The following is a 27,140-nucleotide window of genomic DNA, read 5'->3' on the forward strand; positions in this document are numbered from 1 at the left end:
TACAGCTAAGTTTCATTAAAATGGTTTGTAAAACTTTACAGGAAGTGCATTTTCTGTGTCTCAGCCAATCACTGTGATTTACACTTTGTAACCCTTGCTTATCTTGTGAGCAAGTCTTCCTTTGAGTTGGAAGACATCAGTTGTGCAAGAGAAGGCTGAGGTACCACAATGATCAGAAGGCTGGTTTCTTTGATTCTTCTAAGTACATTGTGTAAGTTTACTTCACTGAAACATGTGACACTGTGATATAGGGTTGAGTAATATTTGTTAAATTTAAGGTGCTTTGTCCTGTCATGTTCGAATCTAACTGATACCGTATTTTTTTTTATTTTTTTTTTTAGCTTTGACCAAAGGGGATGAGGGTCCTTTCCAGAGCTCTGTAACTGTGACTAAACTTGGAGATAATGTGACTCTGACATGTAAAATCCCTAGGGATGATGTTGGGTTGTCTTACTGGTATAAGCTGAAATTTGGAAACATGATTGAAACAATTGCTGAAGGAAGTTTTGACAAAATATCACGAAAGGGACCATTTAACAACTCAAGATTCAGTGCCACAAAAGTGGGTGATATTTATTCTCTTGCCATAACAAATGCAACCAAAGAAGATGAAGCAACGTACTTATGCCAAGCAGGAACGGCATACATAATGAAATTTTTTAATAGCACGCTTTTGGTCGTGGATGGTAACGTATTTTAATTTGACTGTTTTTGTCATATCTGCTTCTAAACCCAAATAATTACAGTTAATGCTATTTTGTGTCTTTTTGTAATTCACACAGATACAAAAACGCTGCAGAAATCTGTCACCGTGAAACAAACTTCAGACGTGGAGTCAGTACATTTGGGAGATACAATGACTCTGCAGTGTTCGCTCCTCTCTGAGAACAAAGATGACACAGATCAGTGTCCAGATGAAGACAAAGTGCACTGGTTTAAAGGTGCATCAGAATCCCATCCAGGCGTCATTTACCACGGCAGTCTCAGAAATAAAGAGGACGGGAGATGTGACTACAGTCTGTCCAAAACTGTAACAAACTCATCTGATGCTGGGACGTACTACTGTGCCATGGTGACATGTGGACAGATCCTGTTTGGTAGAGGAACTGTGGTTGAGATAGGTATGTATATTTTTTTAAATTACTTTGTTTAATTATATAGAGATCTTAAATGGTCACACTTATAATTGTCTAAAATCTTTTCCTGATTTTTTTCCTACATGTTAATTCACTTCACTGAAACTGTTTTTATGTTTCAGGGAATCATTTGATAGGACTTTAAAAAATATCTGTAATTCTTATATTATGCATTAATGTAAATGTAATATTTGATTTGCTACTGTTACCTGTGGACTTGTGGACTTAAATGGCATACAACTCTTAAACTTCTAAACCTAATAAAAAGCCCAGAATTAGTTCCTTAATTCTTTCCACATTTATCATAAAGCATTTCATGACTCACAGAGACGGACTTAAAATGTTATTAACAAGTGAAATGCACTTTTGGTAAAAACTATTCAGTGTTTCTTTCATGACATTTGAAAATATTTGTTGTTTGCAAACTATAAATGAGAATCAAAGAATTTAGTGTATTTTGTTTTCTGATTTTAGGACAAAAGTGGGACCCAGTTGTCATTGTGCTCGGGATACTGTTGGCTCTCTGTGTGATTGTGATTGTAGTTCTTATTTTATCCAGACACTAAAGGTTTTTCTTTCTTTGCTTTCTTAAATTTAGAACATCCATGATTTTTGGTCCCAGAATATCAAAGAAAACATTGCAGACAACAAAGTTTAATCCAAGGGCTGTTGTATTGAATTAATAAAACTGACTGTGAAATTATTCCTTTTATACTCATATCGGCATGCTTCATTAATGACAACATATAAAAGGCCCATGTCATAGCATAATACGTCTGGTGGACTGGTTTTTGTTTACTCACTGTAGCTGTGAGACTAACAGTAGGATATTTGACTAACTGTAACATACAAAATGACAACTCTCGCAAAACTCCTTGAATCAGCTGTTGTTTTTTTATTTAGCACCAAAAATTTTCAATTAAAATTGAATTGATTTGAATGAATTTGGTCATAAAAAACATTGTGTCATATTGTTAATGCATTTAGTTATTCTATGCTATATTCTGTGTTACATCTCCTATAATTCCCTCGAAGCACAGGCAGACGCAAGTGGTTTTCTGTCACTGGTTTATTTGAAGACTTCTCTCCAAAGCCACCGTGAAAACTATACAGCATTAACAAAATAAAACTCAGTGTAAGACACAGCAGTAAAAACACTGTACAACAAACACGATAAATAAATAAATACCTCGTTGGCTGCATGCTGCAAAAAGGGAATTAGCCGCCGTTCTTCTGAGGTTTCTTTAACCGTTTAACCGTGTGTAGTTAAAGTCCACTTAACATGTCTTTCAATAAAAACCATCCTTTCTGCGCGCTTACAGGTGTTTTTCTTCTTTTTACCCGAAGAGGAAACTAGTGCAACTTGTAAGCGAACTTGACTTTAAAAATAAAAGCACCAAAACGTTGACTACAAAAAACAAACAAAGTAATGTACAGCTTAAACAATTTACAATCATGACATGGATCTTGACAAGATAAAAAAATAATACAAATTATATACAATGTCATCATGCCAACAGCTACATCTCCTTTGATGAATAAAGTCTATCCAAATTATAAAAGTCTACCTGTCTGTTCTTGTCAAACAACACTGTATGTTTGCACCCTGCAAAGTGAATAGCACTATTACCTTTATTTTTGTGTTTATTGTTATTGTACTTTTGCACCAATGTCTGTCTTTATTGTTATTATTGTATATGAAAGATCATGCAGCGCTACAAATCAGTTTTCTTCTGCCATTTTGAACACCAGTCTTTACTACTACTACTTACTTTCTACTTACTACTCCTCATACATGTTATATTTCTGTATTTTATTTTTAATAAATTAGCAAAAATTTCAAGCAAACCTTTTTTTTTTTCATTTTGTCATTATGGGGGTGCTGTGTGTAGAATTTTGATGTGAAAAATTGATTTAATTCATTTTGGAATGAGACCTAACCCTAACACAGCAAGTAAAGTGTTTTATTGTCAACCCATCAAGTATACAGTGGGACAAAATATCATCCTCAAAGGTGAAAACTGTAAAAAAAAAAAAGGAAAAAAATCAAATATACATATATACAGAAATAAGATAAACTAAGAATAATCACAACAGTATTGTACTTGCATAGAAATAGAGAAAGAATAAAAAAGAATGAGAATGAAAATAAATAAATAGAGCTCACACAGCACATACAGGGAGCAGAGTGGTGTAGTCATTAGCACTGTCGCCTCACAGGAACAAATTGTGCTGAATTTGCATGTTATCCCCATGTTTGCGTGGCTGCTACACGGGTACTCCAGCTTCCTCCCACAGTCCAAAGACATGCAGTTAGTGGGGAGAAGTTAACTGATATTTCTAAATTGAATAGGTGTGAATCTGAGTGTGAATGGTTTTCTGTCTCTTTTAGAGATGGGCCAGAGTCCCTTCCAGGCCCTATGACAGTATCAGAAATAAAGAGGACGAGACATGTGACTACAGTCTTTCCAAATCATCTAATGCTAAAACCATAATACTGTGCTTTGCTCACATATGGAGAAATCCTGTTTGGTGAAAAAAACTGAAATTGGAATTAATATATTTTTAAATTCTTATTTTTATCTTTGTTTATCTGTACTGATTACTGCTGTATTGATTTCTGTGAATAGAAGTCTTCACATGGTAGGTTCAGGCTTTTAAAGGTTATTTGAGTTAGATCAGCTTAATGTGTTCACAGCCCGAAGTGTCACAGTGGTTGGAAACTTACATACTACTTCTTCAATTTACAGACTACAGTTTTTTGGTTGTTTCATATGCGCCTTTTTGCTTCCTCTGTCAGCTTTGGTCTGTTTTTTCCTCTGTACTTTTCTTTGTTTGTGTTTTCTCCTCATTTCCTGTGGTGGCACATAGAGGCACCTGCTTTTTAGCTGCTCATGTTGTCTTGCACAGTTTAGATGGTGATTGTTGTTGCTGTTGTTGTCACAGATAATGTGTGGTTGATTACAGTTATCAACTTTCTCTGCTAACTCAGACTTTCTATTTCAGGCTCTGTCACATCATTTAATTCTTGTCATTTTTAAAAGAAATTTAGTAGTATTAGAATCAAACATAAAAACGTTTATACATTTCTGCATCACCAACTGAATGTGACACATACAGTTTGTGCTGCTGTACAGCTGGGCTTCGGTCGATAGTGTTAGTAAGGTACAGCTTAATAACTTATAAAATTAATATTCTTTTAGTATGTAATCTTTCTGGCTCTCAAAGATTACTGAATATAAATTAAAATAAACAAATTAATAAATAATATTAAAAAATGATATAATTATTGATCATGTATGGATTTTGATGAGTCACCATGGCCATATAACCATGTAATAGGAGAGCCACCTTTGTGACACTGAAAACTGTGACTTCAAGCTCAAAGTATTTTGTAACATAACTCATTAATCTTTATTCAGATTATGTCCCTCTGTTGTGTAATGAACAAAGTGTAGTTGAGGTTGATTAGAGAAAATGTTCTCAGCAGTCTTTCATCATAAACTGTAGTGTGAGAGAAATTTTTTTTAATTGTTACTAAAGTGGTGCAAATTCAAATTTAAATAGATGCAGAAAGTGATGTCTGACCTAAACTTAAACTGGCTGGACACTGAAAACCATGATTTTGAATCAAAGTTGAAAAAAGCTGCTCAGTCTATAATTAAATGTGTCCTCTTCCATTCAGCATGGAAATAAAAGAATGAGAAATTTTGAAGAGAATTTTATTTAACAGACAAGTAAACATGATCAGCAGGTAGTCCAGCTGAAACTCCAGACAACTAAGTGAACATCACAGGAAGCACAATCGGCCAACAGGTGGTGTTGTCAGCACAATTAATGAGCAACAATTTTTCACAATAAAAGCCTTCAGAACGCTGATGTGATGGAGGATCAATATGTTAAGCCAAACAGTGGTTTGTTCACCTTTTTAATCAACAGACGAGGAAAACTGTCGATTTTACAGGTGTTGTATAACGTTAAAGAGGGAAGGGTCAAGTTTGGTTAACACGTTTTAGCATAAAAAAACCCAAGATTTTCTCTCATCTTGCAAGGATATGCAGTGTAACACAATCAGATTTGCTTCCAACAATTTTTATTTTTTTATCCATCCATCTTCTTCTGCTTATCCGGGTCCGGGTCGCTGGGGCAGCAGCCTAAACAGAGACGCCCAAACCTTCCTCTCCTCAGCCACGTCCTCTGTCTTGTCCAGGGGAACACCAAGGTGTTCCCAGGCCAGCCGAGAGATATAATCTCTCCAGCGTGAACATAAACACTGATTATAGTACATAAAGAATTTATGCTTGAAATCACAGAATTCATGATAAAATTCTGTGATTTCAAGCATAGTTTTATATTATTATAGTCTCTATGCAGGTATTTTAATGTTGTTGTTGTTGTTTTTTTCAACCTTGAAAGAATAAATATGTTTAAATACTTTTTCTACATAATATTCAGAGTAAATACAAGGTTTTTTTAGGCTGCTCTTGATTCTAACACAACACAGAACGCTATGTGTATCAAGTTCAAAAACGTTTCTGCAGACACTATCAGACTATCTGCTACACTATCAGAGACAGTCTAAAAAAATGTGCTGGTCTGAGATGAAATTACCCTTCAGTCAAATCTGTGGGGTGTTTACTGGGTAAACATTTTCAATGTGAGTTGATATCACCCTGAAAATGGTATATTACTTAAATTAACACTTTAAAACAACCTTGCACTATTTTGCTGAAATGTTAAGGAAAACACTTGGTAATAGGAAATGTGAGGAAAGAAAGGAATTTTTAACATGATTACTTAATTTGTTTGGAGGAGTTTTTCTTTTACTTCATTAAAGGCAGCACATAATAATAATAATAATGTAAATAAGCAACAGACATACACATTAGATGTGTGTGCAAATGTATATGTACAGAACTACAACAGAACTTTAAAACATAAAAGCGTATTATCTATAAGATGAAAAAATCCCATAAAGTAGCTCTAATCCAGCCCAAAAGCCTTGACAGCCGTGTAGATCTGCTGCTCCTCTGCTGCATTCACAACCTTTGTTGTGCAAATATCAATTTTCGTCACAGCAAAGATAACAGCAGAAAACATCTGTGCGTCCTTAATCCGGGAAATGTCCTAAATAAAAAATATTATAAAATTGGAAAATATTAGAAAATATCAAAACTTTTAACCTTTAATTTGTTTAAGTTCATATTTATCAGAATAATGTTAACATTAAGTACCTGTTGTGTTTTCTGATCATTAACAGGAGCTTGCTGATAGTCTAGAAAGATAACATTTAATTAAGAATTAAATGTCTAATAATTATTTATTTTTGTTTATAGCAAATGGTGAGTAACTTCAATTACCTTTGTGATGATCACTGTTGTTTTTCTTGGTTATGTAAATGAGGACAGCAATAACAAAGAGACTTATACCCATGACAGCACAGAGCAGAAAAACAATTGCACTGGCTGTCTGTGACAATGCTCTGCTTTCTGGAACAATAATAAAAGTAGTGAGAAAATAAAGTTAGGATTGGCAAAAAGTAAGAGATATCACATCCTGATGAGAAATATTATATGCATTAACTTCAGAATCATTGGGATACCTTGGATATTCAGTTTAGTTCCAATTCCCAATAATATCTCCCCACATGTGGCCACAGCACAGTAGTAAGTCCCAGCATCAGAGGAGCTGACGTTCTTAGAGAAGCGATAAACACATCTATCCTGATGGTCAGATCTTTTCTCACATTGATCAGTTCTATTTTCATGAGTGTAGAGGAAGTTTGGATGGGATTTATTAGATCCAGCTCTGAACCAGAAAACATTATTCACTCCTGGACACGTCTTGTTCTCAGAATCAGAGAGAACCGAACACTGTAGAGTTGCTGTGTCTCCTGGACGCAGTGGATTTGATTCTATTGGCTGCTGTACAACAATATTGTTTGATGTCCTTTTAGTGTTTCCTGCATAATATAAAATGTATTACAATGACATTCTTCAAAAAATACTCTGAAAGATTAAAAAGTTTGTAAAAGTTGGTCTGTTTATTACCTTTAACTAACAAATATGTCCCACTCCATTCAAGATCACACCATGTTGTGGTTCCACAATGATAAATTCCCTCATCCTCTTGGATTGTCTCCAGAATAGTCAGTTTGCTAAAATTGTTTGCATTCTTTGCAGGAAATCTTGATTTCAAAAACGGAGAAGCATACACAGGTTCTGTATCTCGATATAGTGTCACAATTAATTTAAGTGTATCCCCAACACTCTGCCTGTACCAGTATACTTTACTGCTGATGTCTTTGGATATATCACACTTTAAGGTTGCTGGTTCACCAAGTTGAACCATTTTCACTGGAACCAGAGCATCTGAGTTAAAACACAACAGCATTTCGTATTAGGTTAAAATGTTTTCAAAATATTATTATAAAAATATTATCAATAAATGCTCACAGATGTATTTGACAAAAATAATCCAGTTTCAGATTTATGGACAGAATAAATTTGTACTTACCTCCTTGATGAAGAAGAAGCAACATCACCCATATCACCACCATCTTGACACTGCTCCTTCTTGGGGGTTTTCAGCAAGTTAAGTTGGTGAACTGAGCGTGTTGGGTTAGATCATGAAAGGAATTTGATTGGTTAACACAGAAGACACTCAAAAGTACGCTCCCTGTGTACACTCCCTAATCTCATCTGTTTCTAAAGCATATTATCTTTTTATTCTCTTTGTTCACTTTTCATTTTTGATTGTCTATGTCTGGTTTAGTATTGCAAGAAATGCATCAAATACCTCAAGCTCTGCACTTTAGAGGAATGTTGAGTTTAGGGGCATTTTGTTCTTTAGCAGTGTTGAGGCCAGTGTTGGGTGTAATGCGTTACTGTAATTAAATCACTTTTCCACTGAAAAAGTAGAGTAGCTAATTACTGTTCATTTTAGGTATTTTAATCACAGTTACTTACAATGTACTTGTGTTACATTGTAAAATAATTAAACTCACTGAATATCGTTATTTAATTTCAATAATTTGTCTTCTAAACGTAGAAGTAAACTCTGCCGCTTTAACATCGCTGTAGTGCAGCTGCGCGTCATTTCGCGCCAGTTTGCTGCACAGTCGTATTCTAAAGCAGAAGATGTTGAACTCGGCTGAAGCGAGTGGCTGTTTTTTGAAATGGACATATTCCCGTCTCTTCACTTTTCTGAAACAAGCAGACAAGAATATTACAGTAATATGTAAGCTATGTCCTGGGAGAAAAAACTATCAGCTGCTGTTAATAGCACGAGTAATCTACTGAAGCGCCTGACACGAGAGCATAGACGAACACTTCTGAGTGATCCTTGTTCAGGCAAAACTTGATTTTACTTCAGCAGCACAGAAAGCGTCTGAAGGTGAGCTTAAAAAATGATTGCAGCCTATATTGTGGAAGAGATGCTACCGCTGCGTACTGTAGAGTCTCCGTCTTTAAAAAAATGTATTCATTATTTAAAGACTTTAATTTCTATTGTTTGCCCACTCAAGGTTTATAGGGATTTTAAAAAGTATTTAGTTAAATTACTTATTGAGTAATTAAGTTACTTTTCTGACACAGTAATTAGATAAGATTTTTAAAAACAATATGTACTAAGTAATTAGTAACTTGAAGCACAGGTTGAACCCATGTTGCATGATTTTGCTTCTTCAAAAACCAGAACTAATGTGTAATTTGTGATGCAAATTACATAGGAAACCATCCAGCAGCAGATTTTCCACTAAAAACAACCCACATCAACCCCATGGTAGAGCTAGAAGAAAACCAAGAATAATGGCAAGTAAAAGATTTTAGCTATGATTGTTTTATTTCGTTCATGAAATGTCTAACCACAAATCTTAAAATGAGAAATAATTTGTGTCATTATGATGATAATCATGAAATTAAGGACAGGATTTCATAACACGCTGCACCAGTGCAAAACTGGGTAAAAAAAAAGATACAATCAGTGTTTGCACAGTGTCAAGACTCCGTGTGGAAACTTTCTTTTCCAAAGTTCCACAGCAGTTGACGGAATCAACTATTTGGGATTTCCTAACCTGGACGTGTGAGCATGCATCAAGACATTTAGCAATGCATGAATATTTGATATATTCAACTTTATTCTTATATTGGTTTTCTTCTTCTTTCTTGTATATTGCTTTCTTTACTTTCACAACTTTGTGGTTTTGCTACCTAATTTCATTGTGCAAGCAACTGTACATGACAATAAATCATCCATATCTGACAGCCATTTTCTGCAATCATTTAATTTTCTCCAAATCGTCTCCTAATATGGATGAATGCTGGCTGTAACCTCAAGGAAGAAACTGGGAAGTGTTTTTAAAATGTGGAGTTAAATTTGTTAGAAAATGCATTAAAAACGAGTGCAATAAAAATGGCCCACATGGAGAGAAATGGCTGGTGGTTTATTGATTTCACACTGATGTCAAGTAGGCTTCTACAACGTTTCTTTGCCATTGCCATGAAAGATGACATGAGGTAACTGCTCCATTAAAAAACAGGCAGCAACAAACATCTAGACAAAAACCTTTAATGGACTCAATTTTAGTAGCTGACCTTAGAGCAAATAAAACAGTAAAAAGTTAAAAAACACTTACTTCAAAACCTCTGTATTTCCTTTTTATTCAGCCAAAATCTCTTCTTTTATTAGTTACATTTAACTTATATTTCAGTATAGTATATTTAATAGTTTAAAATAATAGTTGTATTGATTTTTTAAATAATACTTGTACAACGTAGAAATATTTAAGTAAAATTACCAATAAGTCACCAGCAGATGGCAACAGAGCATTTGTCACAACTTAGTCAACATGTTGGGCCTGCAGTGACCTCAGCTCAGTCATCCTTTAAGACAGCAGCAAATAAGAGCAGTCATCATTACTGTTATACACTCATTTTACTCAATAATGAGAGCTAATGTAACAACAGTTTTTATTGTAGTAACATGACTAATTATGGCCTTTTATCCCTATCAAGAAGATAGAAATAAAATATATTTCAAATTTATTTCTAAAATAATTTATACAATTGACCTTAATAACTTAAAACATTTATAATGAAAAAAAGGCCAAACAAATTTGTGTTCAGTTGAAAAATCAACATTGCAGAGAGCTGGTCGGCTGTCTTATACATGTTATGTTGTTGCTTTGAGTGAATTCTGTTGCATCATATCCATATAATACCAGCTTCCTTTTATTAACAAAAAAAAAAAAGAATACAGAGTTTTATTTTCAATCTGTTTGCATTGAGTTCATTTTATGTAAAAAAACATAAACAACTAACTTAGAATAGGTAATTTATTCACAATACTTTAGCTGATGCTTCACAGGCAGTGAGTGGAAAAATCAGCAGTAATGTGGTTGCGTGTTGTGAATCCACAGGGGGTATTTTTTTTCTCTCTTGCTTTCTATTTTTAGTTCCTGTGCAGGGGCTAACTTTAAACCTGTTTCCGCAAGGCAACTAAAGTTAAAGCAAATATTTTGTGCACTAGCAACTCGTAGCACATCACGTTAGCACTTGACATGTGATATGACGACTGTTCTGTAAGAATTTCCATTGCAGCAATGTGGTTTCCTTCATAACTTGTTTAGAAAAAGCAATGCACTGCTTAGTCACGCAACATAGTTATGTTGTAAGCTATGTTATGCACAGCGTCCACAAACATTAGTATATTAAATAACTGATTAGTGCCTATCTTGAAGTTTTGAGATGCCAACAGACAGGAAGCCATCAGTTCTGCAAATCGCTATCTGATATTATAGTCCCTTAATACTAGCTATATCTTATTCTTATCTCTGGGGTGCCAATTAGTATTTGTCAAAGCTACTAAAATGGCCCATTTGCTATGGCATATGTGAGGGAGGGCAGTTGCACGTGTTTTAACTCAAACTATAATATTTCACTAACTTTAATTTAGCTGCATATAGTGTCTATAATTTATCTGGAAGTTGAAGTGAAACACAAATTCTTAACAGAAATAACCCTAACCACCTCCCCTCCAGTTTCCTAATGAGGACGTTGCAGGTTTGGTAAATGTGGCTGTTATCAGTGGCCACGACTGGAGGGTCAGAGCACCAGTGCTAAAGAACACATTGCACACAACAGGAAAACACAGCTGGTACCTGACAACATCATACAGAGTTCAAAGGTTAAGCTATCATTTCTGAGTCATTCAGTTGGTTCCAAATTCATACTGATTATATGAGTTTCCTTTACTCAGTATGAATTGGGTTAAAGGCTTTTGCCAAAAGCCTTTTGCTTTTCAAAACCAAGACTCTCAAAGCATAGAGTATGTTGTACATATTATGAAGCCTGTTGTGGTAAATGAACTAAACTTGAACAGTGTTTAAAACTCAAAGGTTGTTCACTTTTAACCAAACTGTGGTTGGTGGGTCTGCAAATATTTTGATCCCCTGACCCACCTCATAAGAAACCAGACAGCAATCATTGTGGTTTCTAATATCTGTCTTCACTTTCTCCCCAATCACACCCAAGTTAACCTGGTGGTCTGCAAACCTTTGATCGATTAAACTTTATATGTTACATATTTAACATCATCACATTTTAACTCTCAAAACCTGACTGAAATTATTTTTATTTCGATCTTTAGCACAGCTGTACTTCTGTGGAGTTTGTGATTGAAAGCAGTTCTTTTTGTACTCCTCTGCATTAATGCATTAATTAAACAATGTCCAGTACAGCAGATCTGAAAACTATCAGGTTAACAGTTACAGCTAAAAATAGCTTGCCGAGGCTTGTTTTCAGTGAGCTACATATCCTGTTGATACCAAAATTCATATGCGTTCTGAGTAAACAGGTTTTGGCGGGGTGTCGGAAGCAGAGAAGTAGCCAGCCACAGCCTGCATCGCACAGTTCAGCCGCCACATGTGGCTTTGCTTGTTCTCTCACAGACGCTGACGTACCTCTACCACAGTGCTTTGAAATGAAAGTACAAGAGCCTTGTTGATTTTGTCAAACTGTATCTGCACAGTTGCATGTGCATTGGTCATTGTTAACTAGTTTACATGCATCAAGCGAGAGCAATATTCTCCACACATAAAAAATTCCTGTCTATGCACCAGTCATGCAAAAATTTGTGAATTCTGCAGAGTCCTGATTAAGCAACGATAAAACATTTGCAACATCTGAATGATTCCTTTATCTGTGCAACAGGGTTCACACTCTTCAGAATTGCACCTGTACATGTCATACTGTGGGTTTTTGTTGGGTTACTTAGAGTTTTATGGTAAATGGTAAATGGCCTGTATTTGTATAGCGCTTTGCTTAGTCCCTATTGACCCCAAAGCACTTTACACTACATTCAGTCATTCACACGCACATTCACACACTGGATGTTTCTCATTGTTATCTAAAGATGATTTTTTTATTGTTTCTATGTTTTTGCATTCTGAGTTCTGTTCATATGTCTGTATTCTGCTTTCTACTAACTCATTTTCCAGTATTTATTAGATCGGCCTGCTTTGTGTTGTCTTTTTGTCAAGTCTCTCTGAGATGTTTCCAATTTGAATTACTTTTTAATTCATTTTGTAGTTAAAAGTCTCCTCTGTTTTGCATTTAATTTCACTATGTGTCTTTGTCCTTAATTAGTGTCACGTATATTTATCTGTGCATCAGAATGATTGGAGGCAAATCGTGACCTTACAGGTGAGTCACCAGCCTGGTTGCTTAATTGAGTGACTGGGTTCTGTGGTTAATCTACCCACTGTACCTTTCACTTCAGTTGTCCTTCAATGCACATATTAAACAAATATATAGGACTGCTTTCTTCCATTTGCACAATATCTCTAAAATAAGAACATTTCATGTCTCAGAGTCACACTGAAAAACTAGTTCATGCAAATATTACTTCCAGGCTGGACGAGTGTAATTCATTATTATCAGGAAGTCCTAAAAACTCCCTGAAAAGCCTTCAGTTAATCCAAAATGCTGCAGCCAGAGTCCTGACAGGGACTAGAAAGAGAGAGCAGATTGGCTCCCCATTAAATCAAGAATTGAATTCAAAATCCTGCTCCTCATATACAAGGTCTTAAATAATCAGGCCCCATCTTATCTTAATGACCTTGTAGTACCATATCACCCTATTAGAGCACTTCGCACTAGAGCACTTTGTAAGTAGACCTCTATGCATTGAATCATACTTGTTATTAATCTCATGCTCTCTTCCACAGTACGTCTTTTATCCTGTCTTCCTTCTCTTGCCCCAACCAGCCACAGCCGACGGCCTCCCCTCCCTGAGCCCCGTTCTGCAGGAGGTTTCTTCCTCCTGTCCCCAAAGTGCTTGCTCATAGGGGGTCATATTCCCAACGACAACGCATCCATGGAGGGCTTCCCCACTGTTTAGGCGGACACCTCAACACACGGCTTGGGCTCTGGAACCTGTCTCCTGGAGAGGGGGTGGACTCTGTCTCAGAGTCTCGCGTGGGTATCCTGGTATCCCCCCTGCTTGCTGCCTGTATGTTGGGGTTTCTCCCAGTCAACATGTGGGTTTGTTACCTGCGCCTCCGGGTCGGGGAACGGGTCCTGACCGCCGTCTGTGCTTATGCGCCTAGTGGCGGTTCAAGATCTTTATGTCTCGAAGACGTTCCTGCAGTACACTGCAGTTCAACCAATTGGTGTGTGTTATCTGGCTTCATGGGTAGATTCATTTGGGTGCTATCCACGTAGCAGTGAATATATATGCTGTCACGATATGATTGGCTGGAAATTCCCACCAGGTTCTTGAGTTTCCTTGGCAGGGCTGTCATCTCTTCAGCAGTTCCACTCACCTGAAGCTGATCTGAGGCGATCAGGCTGGAGAGATTTAAGCTCTACGCTGACGTTCCTTCACTGGCAGTTTGTCAACTACTCCAAGTTTGTAATCGGCTCTCCATGCTCCATGTTCTTGTTGTGACATGCTTTACTTACCTTGTTTTCTTATACCATAGCTCTCCCACTGTTTCCAGCTACTGTCAAGTTCAACCAGTGCTAGATCAATAAACATTGTTAAACACTGTGCCACCTCCGCTTTGGGTTTCTGCATTTGGGTTCAGTTCTGCCTTTTCGGCCATTTTTCGGCCGTATGTTATGTCTTCAACTGATCCTGAGTCTATTAGATAGATGTGATTCAAACCACTGCAGTGCAGAACCTTTAATATCTACAGCATGCTATAATTGCTGAAGTAAAATATTATCGTCAACAGGATGAGCGCAGAGATGAATCGACTGTCACAGGCCATAAGAAGATCATTTGTAACGTTCACAAATTCTGTTTTGTTACGGTGATGAGCTCTGAAACTTGATTGAAAATCTTCAAACAAACCATCCCTCACCAGATGATCAGTTAGCTACCCTTTCAAGAATTTTTGAGATAAGAGGTAAGGTTTGAGATTGGGCTGTAAGTGGCTGCGACCACAGTGTCAAGTAATGACATGTAAGTGAAATTTTAACCACTGCCATATTGAAGGCCTGTGGTACATAGCTGATAAATAGAGATTAACGCATTGATCAGTGGTATGACTTCCTTTTCAGTCTTGTGGGGATGTGGTCTAAAAGACTGATGGTTTTCAGGAAGTTCACTCAGAAATTCAGAAACTCAATTGGAGAAAAAGCAAATATCCTAAAGCCTACCCTTTCAGTCCACTCACTCTCTCTCACTCACTTCCACATTTTAATCATCATGTTTTATTTTTACATACATTCAAAATCCATGTATTACTTAAACCTTACATTTTCTCAGTACATGTTTATTTAAATAAAATAGGAATTTGTGGTCACGGTCTGCGGGAGGCAGACCGAGTAAAGAATGAGTGGAGGACCCAAGTGCGGACACTGACGAGGAGACGGAATTAACTTTAACGAAAAATGAGCCTTTTTTGGGGGCTGATACTTAAGCATACAAAAATAAAGCAAACAGGCTGAGACCAAACTGAGACAACTATGAATAAACTGTGACAAGACTAGAGAGACAATGAAAGCTATGAAGACTGATAATACTATGAAACATGAAGGGACACTATGAAGTCTAAAACTAGACATGGGGGAGGGAACACAGACGACACCACACTGAACGCAGGAAGATTGTGGGCTTAAATACATACATGAGGTGACCAGGGGAAGTGGAGACACATGAGGAAACAGCTGACTAGGATGAACATAATGATGCCACAGTGGAAGTGAAAACTAAGTACATAGAACATGGAAACAAGACTTCCAAAAATAAACAGGAAACATTATGAGACATGACAGGAATTTGACCACAGAGACATGAAACATGACAGGTAGACATGAAGCAGGGAGACTTAGAACAGGGGAGAAGACACAAAAAGATCCACAAAGCAAAGGACTAACACAGCAACCTAGGCATCGTAGCACTTAATAAGGTCAATTAAACTGAAACTAGAACACAAGTGGAAAGCAAAATACAATAAAACTCAAACACTGGGGTTTCATTATTTATTTATGTAACCTGTAGTGTCTCATGTCTCATTTCCTGAGATTAGAGGATTACCATTCTGCTCTGAAGTGGTAAGGCCCACCAACCAGCATGCGTACAGTGAACTTTAACCATCAAAACATGAGTTTAGTTAATTGATCTCCTTTTGCTCCAAAGAAGAACTTTAATATCATAAGCCGCGTTTATTTCTCACTCTTTATTTCAGTTTCATTCAAAGTTTCATCTTTCATTTCAGCCATAAAGCAATTGATTTGCACTATGGAAATATTTTAGTCAATATGTGGTGCAGGTTTTGAAAAATCACAAAAGTTTATAAATTAAAATCAAACTAACATCCACACATAGCTTGAAAGGGTAAAAAGGAACAAAATTTATTAATTTCACATACAAAAGCTAAGTTACAAGAATTAACAGGATTCTTGAAAATACTGAAATTATACCCTAAACCACCCGAAACCTAACAAAACCAAAGACAAACACCAGTATTTTACTTCATTACATATTTGTTTTTGAGTGGGAGTCCAGTAGCGTCAGTAGACAACTGCACTGAAAACAAAGTCGCAGCACTTAGTATTATACGAAATTTAATCCAATGATTTATGTTCTTGGACAAGAGTTGGCAGTTAAACTCAGTCATGTAAATAATGAATTACACCTCCATTTATACTGCTTTAATATTAAGCTTTGCTTTATTTGAGTGGGTTTAGAAAACAATGAATAAAACAAAAGCTGCTTAGAGAAAGATCAGAACATGCTGTGTATGAGAAGTTATTTCTTGAGACCGAAGTTAACGGTTAGCTTACTGAATGCATGAAAAAATTACTGTCACATGGATTGCCATGAGACAACGCCAGCATAGAGGGAAATAAAATGTAGGTTTGCTATAATATTATACTTTCTTTGCACAACTGATAGCAAGATTATTAATTCACGCATATAACGGACAGAAAACGTTGGGCTGGGCTGTGTGACTGAGACGGAGAGTTGCAGGAAGCAAACAGCTGCACTGCAGATAAAAGTTGAGATAAGTTTTGCTTACACTCATTCTGATCCCCTGCAAAAACAAATGTAAGGCATTATAGATCTCTTGTACTGCTTTGGTCAATGAGGGGAGTGCTGATTTTTTTGATTACAGATAGACAACTCAGGCTTTGCTGTTGTTTCAGACGCTCAAACAAAACATAAAAAATGACTAAAACAAAGTTAATCTTTTTAGGGAACAAACCTTCTAATAGGGTATTTACATCTTACATGTGCAGTATTGTAGCTACATCTGAAAGCAACTATCCAGTTGAGTTTGTCAGTCACAGCAAATGCAAAGAGGATCTGCTGTTGGGCACAACCAACCTAACTTTGTTTGATTGATCATTATTTATTTAGTCGTGGCTCTCTGCATTTTTTAAGTCTGGATACTAAATTTAAATCCAAAATCTGTAATTTGGGTATAAGGATGGTTTTGCTTGCATGGCTGGTATGTAAATTATGGAAAGTGTAAGGTCAACTTCAGGGTGTGAGATGAGATATAATAAAATAATACAAAATATTATTTTAATAAAAAAACTGTCAGTTGTTGTTCATTGGTGTTTGAGGGTATGAGGATAATCATAGTCTGCTAAATCTTTGTTCAAATGATTGGTAAAACTATCTGCTCAAGATTTTTTGTGGTTATCCTGTGTGGATTGTTCATCATAAACAAACTAAAACACAATTTTGTTTTGAATACAACTGTATTTCCATGTATATATAATTCAGGTTTTCAAATGCAGATTATGTTACTCTTCCTGGAGAATTATCTTTGAAAACAAACAGAACAGCCTATATTCACTGTAAAGGGCTTGTAAAATATTACAGGAAGTGCATTTTCTGTGTTTCAGCCAATCACTGTGATTTCGACTTTCTAAACCTTGATCCTCTTGTGACTTAATCTTCCTTTGAGTGGGAAGACATCAGTTGTGCAAGAGAAGGCTGAGGTACCACAATGATCGGAAGACTGGTTCCTTTGATTCTTCTAAGTACATTGTGTGAGTTTACTTTTTCTGTACTGTGGGATGTAGCATTGTAAATCATATAAGACAAATTGTATAAGGCTCTGTAATATTTTAAACTGCATGATGATTATACATATTTTTAAGTATTTTGTCCTGTCATGTTCTAACTGCTACTGTTGGTTTCTTTTCTTCAGCTTTGATTGAAATGAGTGAGATTCCTCAGCAGATGTCTTTACATGTGGCTAAACTTGGAGATGATGTGAATCTGACATGTGTGAAAAATAATGCAGAGTTTTCTTACTGGTATAAGTTGAATTTTGGATACATGCTTGAAACAGTTGCTATAGGAACTTATGGAAGAATATCCCTCAGTGGACAATTTAACAACTCAAGATTCAATGCCACAAAAGTAGGTCATGTGTATTCTCTTATCATAAGAAATGTAAGCAAAGAAGATGAAGCAACTTACCTCTGTCATGCAGGATCGGTATATGAAACGGAATTTATAAATGGCACAATTTTGGCAGTGAAAGGTAAAGTATATTTATTTTATTGTTTTCTTTCTAAATCTGTGTCAAAATCAAAACAAATACAGACATGTCTTATTGTGAATCACACAGATCCTAAAACTCAACATAAATTTGTCACCGTGAAACAAACTCCAGACATGGAGTCAGTCAAGCTGGGAGATACAATGACTCTGCAGTGTTCGCTCCTCTCCAAGAACGAGAATGACACAGATCAGTGTCCAGATGAAGACAAAGTGCACTGGTTCAAAGGTGGATCAGAATCCCACCCAGACGTCATTTACCACGGCAGTCTCAGAAATAAAGAGGACGGGAGATGTGACTACAGTCTGTCCAAAACTGTAACAAACTCATCTGATGCTGGGACGTACTACTGTGCTGTTGTGACATGCAGTGAGATCCTGTTTGGTGAAGGAACAAAAGTGGAGATAGGTATGTATTTAAAGTTTTATTTAAAATATTATTATTTATAGTGATCATTGTTGCCTGTATTTCTGTGAATATATACTGGAAGTCTTCACATGCTAGTTTCAGGCCTCTAATAAAGCAACTCTACCTAGATCAGCTTGAGGTTCTGACAATTCTAAATACATTATATAAACATATAATGTTCTCAAGGCTTACAGCCCGCAGCCTGTTTGTGTTTGTCATATTGCAGGTGCCATTTTGCTGCCTTTGTTGCCTTTGCTGTCTTTGTTCTTTTTCTGTTCTTTTATGTGAATGTTTTCCACTCATTTCCTGCAGCGTTCTGTGTCACCTAAAGGCCTCTGCATCTTAGCTGTCCATATTGTTATATGCATTTAGTTTAGATGGTTTTATTGTAAGTATGTCAAGCTAGAAGTCACAAACACTTAGGATGCAATACAATCTCAAAATACAACGCTTCATAATAAAATGCCACATAAAGAATACAGACAAGTTAGTATTAGTTTTGGGTTTTTTTTTAACCCCATCAAAGATCTGTGAAGCCATACTTGGAACAGCTAAATAATAATGTGTTGATGTTCAGTAGAGGGTTGCACTATGAAGCAAGCTGAACATAGCCAGGCCTTCTTTGTGGTAGCTGGATTTGAGAAAACCTAAAATCTAGTCAGAGATAACAGGTATCATGTTCAGCTTTTTCTGTTAACCTAGATTTAACCTCTGCACAATTACACAAAGGGGACACAATTAAAAAAAATAGTCCAATCAGAACATTATTAGAGGAATGGGGGGAAAAGGAATGTAGTACTTAACAAATGTAACTGATAATTTTCTTTTACTTGAGCTCTATTAGCTCTAATTGCAGCTATGTAAAAACACCTAGAAGCATTAAGACAAAACATAAAAATAAGTCATATATGTCACACAAGTAGTACTACTTTAACTTCAGTTTCATATGGTGGTGTTATTATGATACGGCCTAACAAGTATAAAATGTTTTCCTTCAGTCGATAATCCTTATCGCTCTTAAAGCTTACTTTCACTAAAAATAATTAGCTAAAATATTGGACTTTCAGCAAAATGAAACTAATATAACCTGCTACAGACAAGATTGTGTGTTCATCGTATGTTACCGTGGTGATAAAGTCAAGTCCAAAGACATCTCCCTTACTGATGCTGAAAACTTTTACTTTCAGCTCAACATAATTCATTATCCATGAACCTTGGATTGCAATACACTCTGTTGTGTAGTTAAAAAAAAGTGCAGCTGAGGTTGATGAGAAAAAACATTGTCTGTAGGCAATTTTCCATAAACTACGAGGAGAGAATGATTTTATTTATTCATTGTTATTAACTTGGTAATGAGTAAAATATTAGTAATTAATATAAATCAATAAAAGCCATCTGCATGAAATTTAATTGGGTCTAACAGTGAGTCATGTAGATGTGCGCTATTACACAATTACATAAATGGGATGTAAAGTGTCTGCTGGGATGTTTTCTCGTTCCAGATGAGTTCCCGCTCAGTGCTGTGCTTGTGACGCTGCTGATCTTCTCTGTGCTTGTAAATTTTGGTCTGATTGTCTCCAGAAAAAAGAAGCCAACTTGTGAACAGTCCAAAGGTACAGTGGTGCATCACATTTCCATTACACCACATTTGTGTGTATACACATTAATAGTATAACATTAGTATACAGTAATAGTTACCTTGCTAGTACCGGTTGCCTTTAGAACTGCCATAATGTTTCACATCAGAAATTCAACACAGCTTTGGACTCAACAAAGCTTTGCTACTGAACTGTAAGTTTCCTTATCTTAGCTGATAGGAGAAAATTACTAACGAATCACATGATAAAGCATTAAGAAATGCTACTAAAACCAGGACATAGCTATGTATTAAACAAAATATCTTAAAATAGAGTTGGTTCTTTGTAGGAAAGCTGTAACTTGGAACAAAATCTAACAGCCACCATGTTGAACTGCAGTCCTGTGCTCTGCACCCAGTAATGCATGGCGTGATACATTTCGGTCAGAATTAGAATTATTATCAACTGCATGGATCGATCAGACCTGCCGTGTGAGTCCTTACATATCTATGTCACCAAACTTTAAGTGGCGACTTTCTGGATGAGTCAAAAACGTAGATTACTCAAACGTTAAGCACAAGTGCTTTCAAACTGCTTTCATTAGCATGACAATGACTCCACTTGACCTAAGCAGTCATTTCAGCAGACAGATTTTAATCTAATAGTCTATTTCAGAAGTGGTAAAGCAAGAGTTTAACAGTATGAATCTTCAGGTACAAGCTCAATAAGGAATTGAAAATGATTTATTGATATGCAGAATTCACTTAAACTATTTGGAGATTGGACTCTGATGCCCCATTGCAGCAGAATGCAACGCTGGTGGTGGAGATGAAGATGGAAAGTTGGCTGGAACCTGAGTAACATGAGAGAGGCAGGGATAGGGAGGAGGTGGGTTTCACAAAGGTGTTTGCAAGGCAGGATGACAGATTAACAGTGAGATTTAATGTATGCGGAGTGGAGGCTGAATGGCCTGAAGAAGGTGGACAGAAAGATGATTGGACCAGACCAGTGATGTCAGCATTGGAACAATGGTAGCGTGGGAAAGTGGAAGTGATGTAAAGCATAAATTAACCAGCAAATACCCAGGAAGCAAACATAAGTGTGACTACAGAGCTTCCTTATAAGCTTCATTTAGGAAAGACTAAACTCTCAAATGAATGTTTCCATGAATGAAGCTGTTTTTAGAGCAAATGGATGCCCTATGCAGTATTACTATAATCTTGATAATTAGCTTCTTGGATCTGACCTAAAAGGCTTTAAAAATGAATCACTCTTAATGTTTTCTTTTTCTGAACAGGAGGAGAAACCGTCTCCACTCAGCCTCCAATCAATGACCAGGATAGATCAACTGCAGATCAACTGAGTAATGTGGTACATATTGTAAATACTGCAAAAAGCATGATCATAATGTTAGCATCCTACACTGGACAGATGCCATGTGGCAAAGTCAATGCAGATTCTTAGGGCTGAAACACACAGCTAGCATTTTCTATGAGAAAACCGAGACATACTGAGATACAGGCAAAACTACAGGGTAGTAATCGACTTTACCTCACATCCTTTCAAAAAGTTGCTAAAAGTAAACTGTGGGAGATTTAGTAAAGTTTAGACATGAAAAGAGTTTGATTGGGCCTCAGTATCACACTTCACGTTCAACTTCAAACTATGACTATGTTCTGTGTGTTTAATATAAATTGTAAAACTGTTTTAAAATGGTTATTAAATTCCAATTCTGTTTTCTGTCTTCTAATTTCTGTTAATAATCTGTAGGACGGTGAAGAAGTAGGAGTCAACTATGCGGCGCTGGACTTCCCCTCAAGAAAAGCTAAAAAATGGAAGAATAAGTGGGAGCTACCAGATGACAGCATATATTCTGGCATGATAGACTACCAGTAAAATGCTCTCCTCATCAAGAATGAATATTTAACAGTTTTTCTGCTGATATATTATTGTTAGTAGCACTGCAAAATAGATTAGGCTAGAGATGGGACATATGTTTTGTAATGCTGGCTATTTAAATCAAAAATATATATGTTAAGATTATGTGGATCTTTATATTATGTATTATCAGATTTGAGTTGAGTAAATCAAACTGAAATAAATATCAATCATAATTTAGTGTTAGTGAATTTTATATTCTCCTTTATGTTTCATGAGACACTTTAAATATACATAAAATTGACAAGAACATGACATTCCACAAGAGGATATGCTTTAGATTAAAACCAAGACTTAGCTAGATGGTGTGACAACTTGTAGGGTGTTGCTTACAGGATTCTGCAGAATGATGGTGGCAAATGCTGAAGGTTCTCTTTTCAAATTTATTATTGAACCTAAACTGTACCTTGACACTGATTATGAAGTGATACTAAATTTAAGTTTGACGTATCCTTAATAGGGATTGCAGCTTCGATGTAAGATGAAAACCATCCATTCGCTTCCGCTTATCCTTTTTCAGGGGCGCTGGAGCCTATCCCAGCTGTCATAGGGCGAGAGGCGGGGTACACCCCGGACAGGTCGCCAGTCTGTCGCAGGCCCAACACACAGGGACAGACAACCATTCGCACTCACATTCACACCTATTGACAATTTGGATTATCCAATTAACCTATCCCCACAAGCTGCATGTCTTTGGACGGTGGGAGGAAGCCGGAGTTTCCGGAGAGAACCCACGCAAACACGGGGAGAACATGCAAACTCCATACAGAAAGACCCCGCCCTGATGTTGGAATTGAACTCAGGACCTTCTTGCTGTGAGGCAACAGTGCTAACCACCGTGCCACCGTGCTGCCTCATAAGATGAAAACATGACAGCTTATTAAGATAATGTAAAGTTTGTTGTTTCAAAACATAAACAACAATCAGATTCTGCAGACTGATGATTGCTTGGTCCTTATTTAATATTCTGGCAGACTCTGTACCTATTAACCCTTTAGAGCCGGTCGGAGCGGGCACGCTCTGTTTTGCGTAACTATTTTTAAATCCCGGTAGCTCTGCAACCACGTAAGCTAGCGCAATAATTTTTTTGCATATGAAACCAGAGGAGTTGTACTTACATCTTATGCCATCAGCTTGTCCTAGGTCACAGTTTCCTTCCACATATAGCTTTGCAAAAACTGCATAAAAAGCACTTGCAGCAACAAAAACATAATATTCCAGAAACACGCTTTGCCGATCCGATCAGCTGTTCATAACACTTCCTACGTTGGAATAGACGTCAGCGCGAACTTTTGCATGTCCGCCATTACCTGCCCGAAACCGGAAGTGACGTCATTTTCGCGGAAATGTAGTTTTTTTTTTACCATCAGGGCCTCATGAGCCTATACTGGTGTTTTTAAAAGTTATCTTTGACTTTATGACTTTCTGTGTCTTTTCTGGGATGCTTAGGACTCATATTGCTCTGCTGGAAATAGTTTATTTTGATGCATATGCTGCTTTTTTGCAAATTTGCACTATAATATTTATTTTTGTTTTTCCTGCAGTGTATAAAAATTGGTGTATTTCAAAAATAAAACTATGAAGACACTCAAAATAAATTTCCTGTGGTAGGAAACTTTTTTGTATTTACAGTTTTGAGGGATAAACCTCTTAAATTTCTCTAACTAGAAATATATGTTAAAAAAGCAAAAACGATTTTCAATTTTTTTGTAGTTTATTGCACTTTTTTGCAATTTATGTAATTACTATGCACTTAATGAATACATATTATTAAAATCTGGGCTATAATGGTTGTATTGATGTATAGCAACTTGAAATGCTCCCAAAAATGGCACTACAGCATGTAAAAATGTAATATAAGCTCTGGCGGACTTGGTTCTATGGTAGGTCTTAAAGGGTTAACAGATAGCTTTGTTAGCACTATCTAGTGCATGTTGGTTGCAAGGCAAGCAAGCAGATAGCAGTGTGCAAAATGTGCATTTTATCAAACTGTTGATGAAATAACTTACAACACATTTATAAAATGATAATATAAAGAAACACTGAAATGAAGTAACATGTGAATCCCATACTCTCGGACTGGCTGAACATTGGAAACCATCATAATATCATGAGTCCAAGGTTTAGGCTCAATGCTAAGAGAACGAGGCTACTCAGCTTGTAATTGCAACTGAATATTTCTTGTGTGTTGTTGCTTTCTTCACGGAAATAAATTAATGAGACTGAATTTTAGTCTGACTGCATCAATTGGCTGAGGTTTTCTAATAGTGGTTTTCATTGTTTTTTCTCAGTCTGTTTCGCCAGGCATGTCTCCATCTGTTTGGTACCTCTGTGCCTTGTCTCTGTAGTCGGTTATGTCTCTGTTTATTCTCTTTTTGCCTTTGTCAAGTCTGTATGTCTCACGCTGTGTTAGTTTCCTGTTTTAGTTTGAAAGTCTCTTGTCCTGCATGTGTTACATTCAGTTTTGCTTCCCCTGTCATTAGTCTGACTTTGTTTAGCCGTGCTTTGCTTTTCCCAGCTATGTTCCATATTTGTAATTGCCTCATGTGTGTATTTAAGTACTCCATTTCCCCCTGTTCTTTGTTACGTCATTCAATCAAGGGATGCTGTGTGGCAGGTAGAGAGTGGACCCAAATGCAGAACTTTGCAAACAAACATGAACTCAAAAGGGAGCACTGGCAAACATGACAAAACATAAAGCACAGTTAACTGGAGTAGGCTGTCTGAAATGCTAACGCTGACTGATAGAGCGTATGCAACATGAAGGATATGACGACGGCATGGTAAATGGTAAATGGCCTGTATTTGTATAGCACTTTACTTAGTCCCTATGGACCCCAAAGTGCTTTACACTCCATTCAGTCATCCACCCATTCACACACACATTCACACGCACATTCACACACTGGACATGACAAAGATCTGAGGAAACTCAGGATACGCTTAACTAAGAACAAGAAAGTGCAACTCAAAACAGTTGAGTGAAGATCCAGGACAGTGACAGAAGGTGAAATAAGCACATAGATGTGTATTTATTCTGAAAGAACTCTTGTGCAAAGTAATTAAACATCCCAACACCAGCCCCAGCCCTTAAAATAAAACTGACCCCCACTCTCCCCCCATAGGGACTAAATGTAATCTTCTTCTAAATGTGAAAACCAAGGCAACCATTTTTCACAGATAAAAAGCTACTGATGTCACAAGTACAACAAATACTGACAGCACAAATTGCATTAGTGATGAAGCAAATTTATGACAAAGACTGAAACTAACAATACCAAAAAGTCACAAACATAGACTCTGTAAAAGGATGTCAGGTTTATTTTCAAGGACATACTCAATATGTTGATACTTCATCAACATTTAGGAGTAGACACTAGTCTCGGTAAACTCCCTCTTCCTTCTTCCTCTGGTTTTTCGTTCAGAGAAATTCAGTGCAGCGTAGTTTATATCAGCTTCAGTCTGTGTTATAATAAGAATACACAAACATAGTTTAGATTGTGATGAGGAACTCTTTAGACATATGTGAACTGAACAGCTGTAATTTCTATTACTTACTGATTGGAACAAATTGTCGGTTTGGACTTCTGTCATAGCGCTTTCGTGTCCTTAAAATATACATTGTAACAATAAATTATAATAGTGAAATGCACTAAATGTGATATTACCTTGTGAATTTATTGTCACAAAAATCTCACTCATAGACATAGATACATGCATTAAACAAATTCAGGTACACAAAGTAAAGGCAGTCACTGTGGGGAAGGAGGTGTCGTACAGATTCATTAACAATTAATTAACAAAAGTTTACCTTATGGTGTTATAGGAAAACTCATTTAAAGATTTTGTTTGTAAAAAGCATGACTCTTTACCTTCAGATAACACTTACCTTTACTTTTCTTACATATGCTTTGTCTGCAGACGAGGAAAACATTTCCAATGACTGAAATGGCCAAACAGCTTATTAATATTGCCATTTGATTAAACACGAGTTGTGTTGTTCGCTCTACAAAAAAGAACACAAAAATTACATTCTTAAAAAGTCTTATAACTTATCTTGATATTAACATAGTTTAGTATAAATGCCAGCAAATAAAACAAAATCATACCAAGTTCAACTGTAGTTCCGTTTCCCAATAATATCTCCCCACATGTGGCCACAGCACAGTAGTAAGTCCCAGCATCAGAGGAGCTGACGTTCTTAGAAAGCTGATAAAAACATCTTTTCTGATGGTCAGATCTTTTCTCACATTGATCAGTTCTATTTCCATCAGTGTAAATGATGTTTGGATGGGATTTATTAGATCCAGCTCTGAACCAGAAAACATTATTAACTCCTGGACACGTCTTGTTCTCAGAATCAGAGAGAACCGAACACTGAAGAGTTGCTGTGTCTCCTGGACGCAGTGGATTTGATTCTATTGGCTGCTGTACAAAAATATAGTTTGATGTCCTTTCAGTTTTTCCTGGATAATATAAAATGTATTACAAAGACATTCTTCAAAAAATACTCTGAAAGATTAAAAAGTCTGTAAAAGTTGGTCTGTTTATTACCTTTAACTAACAAATATGTCCCACTCCATTCAAGATTATGCCATGCTGTCATTCCACAATGATAAATTCCCTCATCCTCTTGGATTGTCTCCAGAATAGTCAGTTTGCTAAAATTGTTTGCATTCTTTGCAGGAAATCTTGATTTCAAAAACGGAGAAGCATACACAGGTTCTGTATCTCGATATAGTGTCACAATTAATTTAAGTGTATCCCCAACACTCTGCCTGTACCAGTATACTTTACTGCTGATGTCTTTGGATATATCACACTTTAAGGTTGCTGGTTCACCAAGCTGAACCATTTTCACTGGAACCAGAGCATCTGAGTTAAAACAAAATGAAGAAAAACAAAATTTTGTTTTAGACGAATATCTTAAAATTATTATTAACATAATTATTGATTAATCCTGACAAATCTATTCAACGTAAATGACAAATGACAGAAGAAATTAGCACTTACTCCCATGATGAAGAAGAAGTAATATCATCCATAACACCA

At 36.4% G+C, this 27,140-nt stretch overlaps 3 protein-coding genes across 5 annotated transcripts; 1 reads left to right on the forward strand and 2 right to left on the reverse strand.

Moving 5' to 3' along the window:
* The first annotated feature begins 123 nt into the window (after positions 1-123).
* LOC120720505 lies at positions 124-22,264 on the forward strand. Of its 3 annotated transcripts, none has more exons than XM_040010234.1 (6): positions 124-211; positions 17,809-18,147; positions 18,235-18,573; positions 20,076-20,186; positions 21,448-21,521; positions 21,921-22,264. In XM_040010234.1, the coding sequence occupies exons 1-6, from the start codon at positions 169-171 to the stop codon at positions 22,044-22,046; spliced, it is 1,032 nt and encodes a 343-aa protein (XP_039866168.1). In that variant the 5' UTR covers positions 124-168; the 3' UTR covers positions 22,047-22,264. The 3 variants fall into 3 exon arrangements, with proteins under 3 accessions (XP_039866168.1, XP_039866167.1, XP_039866169.1); XM_040010233.1 differs by lacking the exon at positions 124-211 and adding an exon at positions 17,382-17,647; XM_040010235.1 differs by lacking the exon at positions 124-211 and adding an exon at positions 17,382-17,647 and having other exon boundaries at positions 21,448-21,513; positions 21,921-22,037.
* On the reverse strand, positions 5,543-7,795 carry LOC120720525. The gene is made up of 5 exons (XM_040010256.1): positions 7,653-7,795; positions 7,187-7,507; positions 6,497-7,098; positions 6,371-6,411; positions 5,543-6,263 (listed from the first exon to the last, which is right to left on the reverse strand). The coding sequence occupies exons 1-3, from the start codon at positions 7,693-7,695 to the stop codon at positions 6,686-6,688; spliced, it is 777 nt and encodes a 258-aa protein (XP_039866190.1). The 5' UTR covers positions 7,696-7,795; the 3' UTR covers positions 5,543-6,263; positions 6,371-6,411; positions 6,497-6,685.
* A 1,895-nt stretch (positions 22,265-24,159) lies between the features above and the next one.
* On the reverse strand, positions 24,160-27,140 carry LOC120720520 (signal-regulatory protein beta-2-like). The gene is made up of 6 exons (XM_040010249.1): positions 27,102-27,140; positions 26,643-26,963; positions 26,198-26,554; positions 25,978-26,094; positions 25,647-25,696; positions 24,160-25,550 (listed from the first exon to the last, which is right to left on the reverse strand). The coding sequence occupies exons 1-6, from the start codon at positions 27,127-27,129 to the stop codon at positions 25,452-25,454; spliced, it is 972 nt and encodes a 323-aa protein (XP_039866183.1). The 5' UTR covers positions 27,130-27,140; the 3' UTR covers positions 24,160-25,451.

This window comes from Simochromis diagramma, unplaced genomic scaffold (assembly GCF_900408965.1).
Source record: "Simochromis diagramma unplaced genomic scaffold, fSimDia1.1 OVJJ01000585.1, whole genome shotgun sequence".
Taxonomy (NCBI): domain Eukaryota; kingdom Metazoa; phylum Chordata; class Actinopteri; order Cichliformes; family Cichlidae; genus Simochromis; species Simochromis diagramma.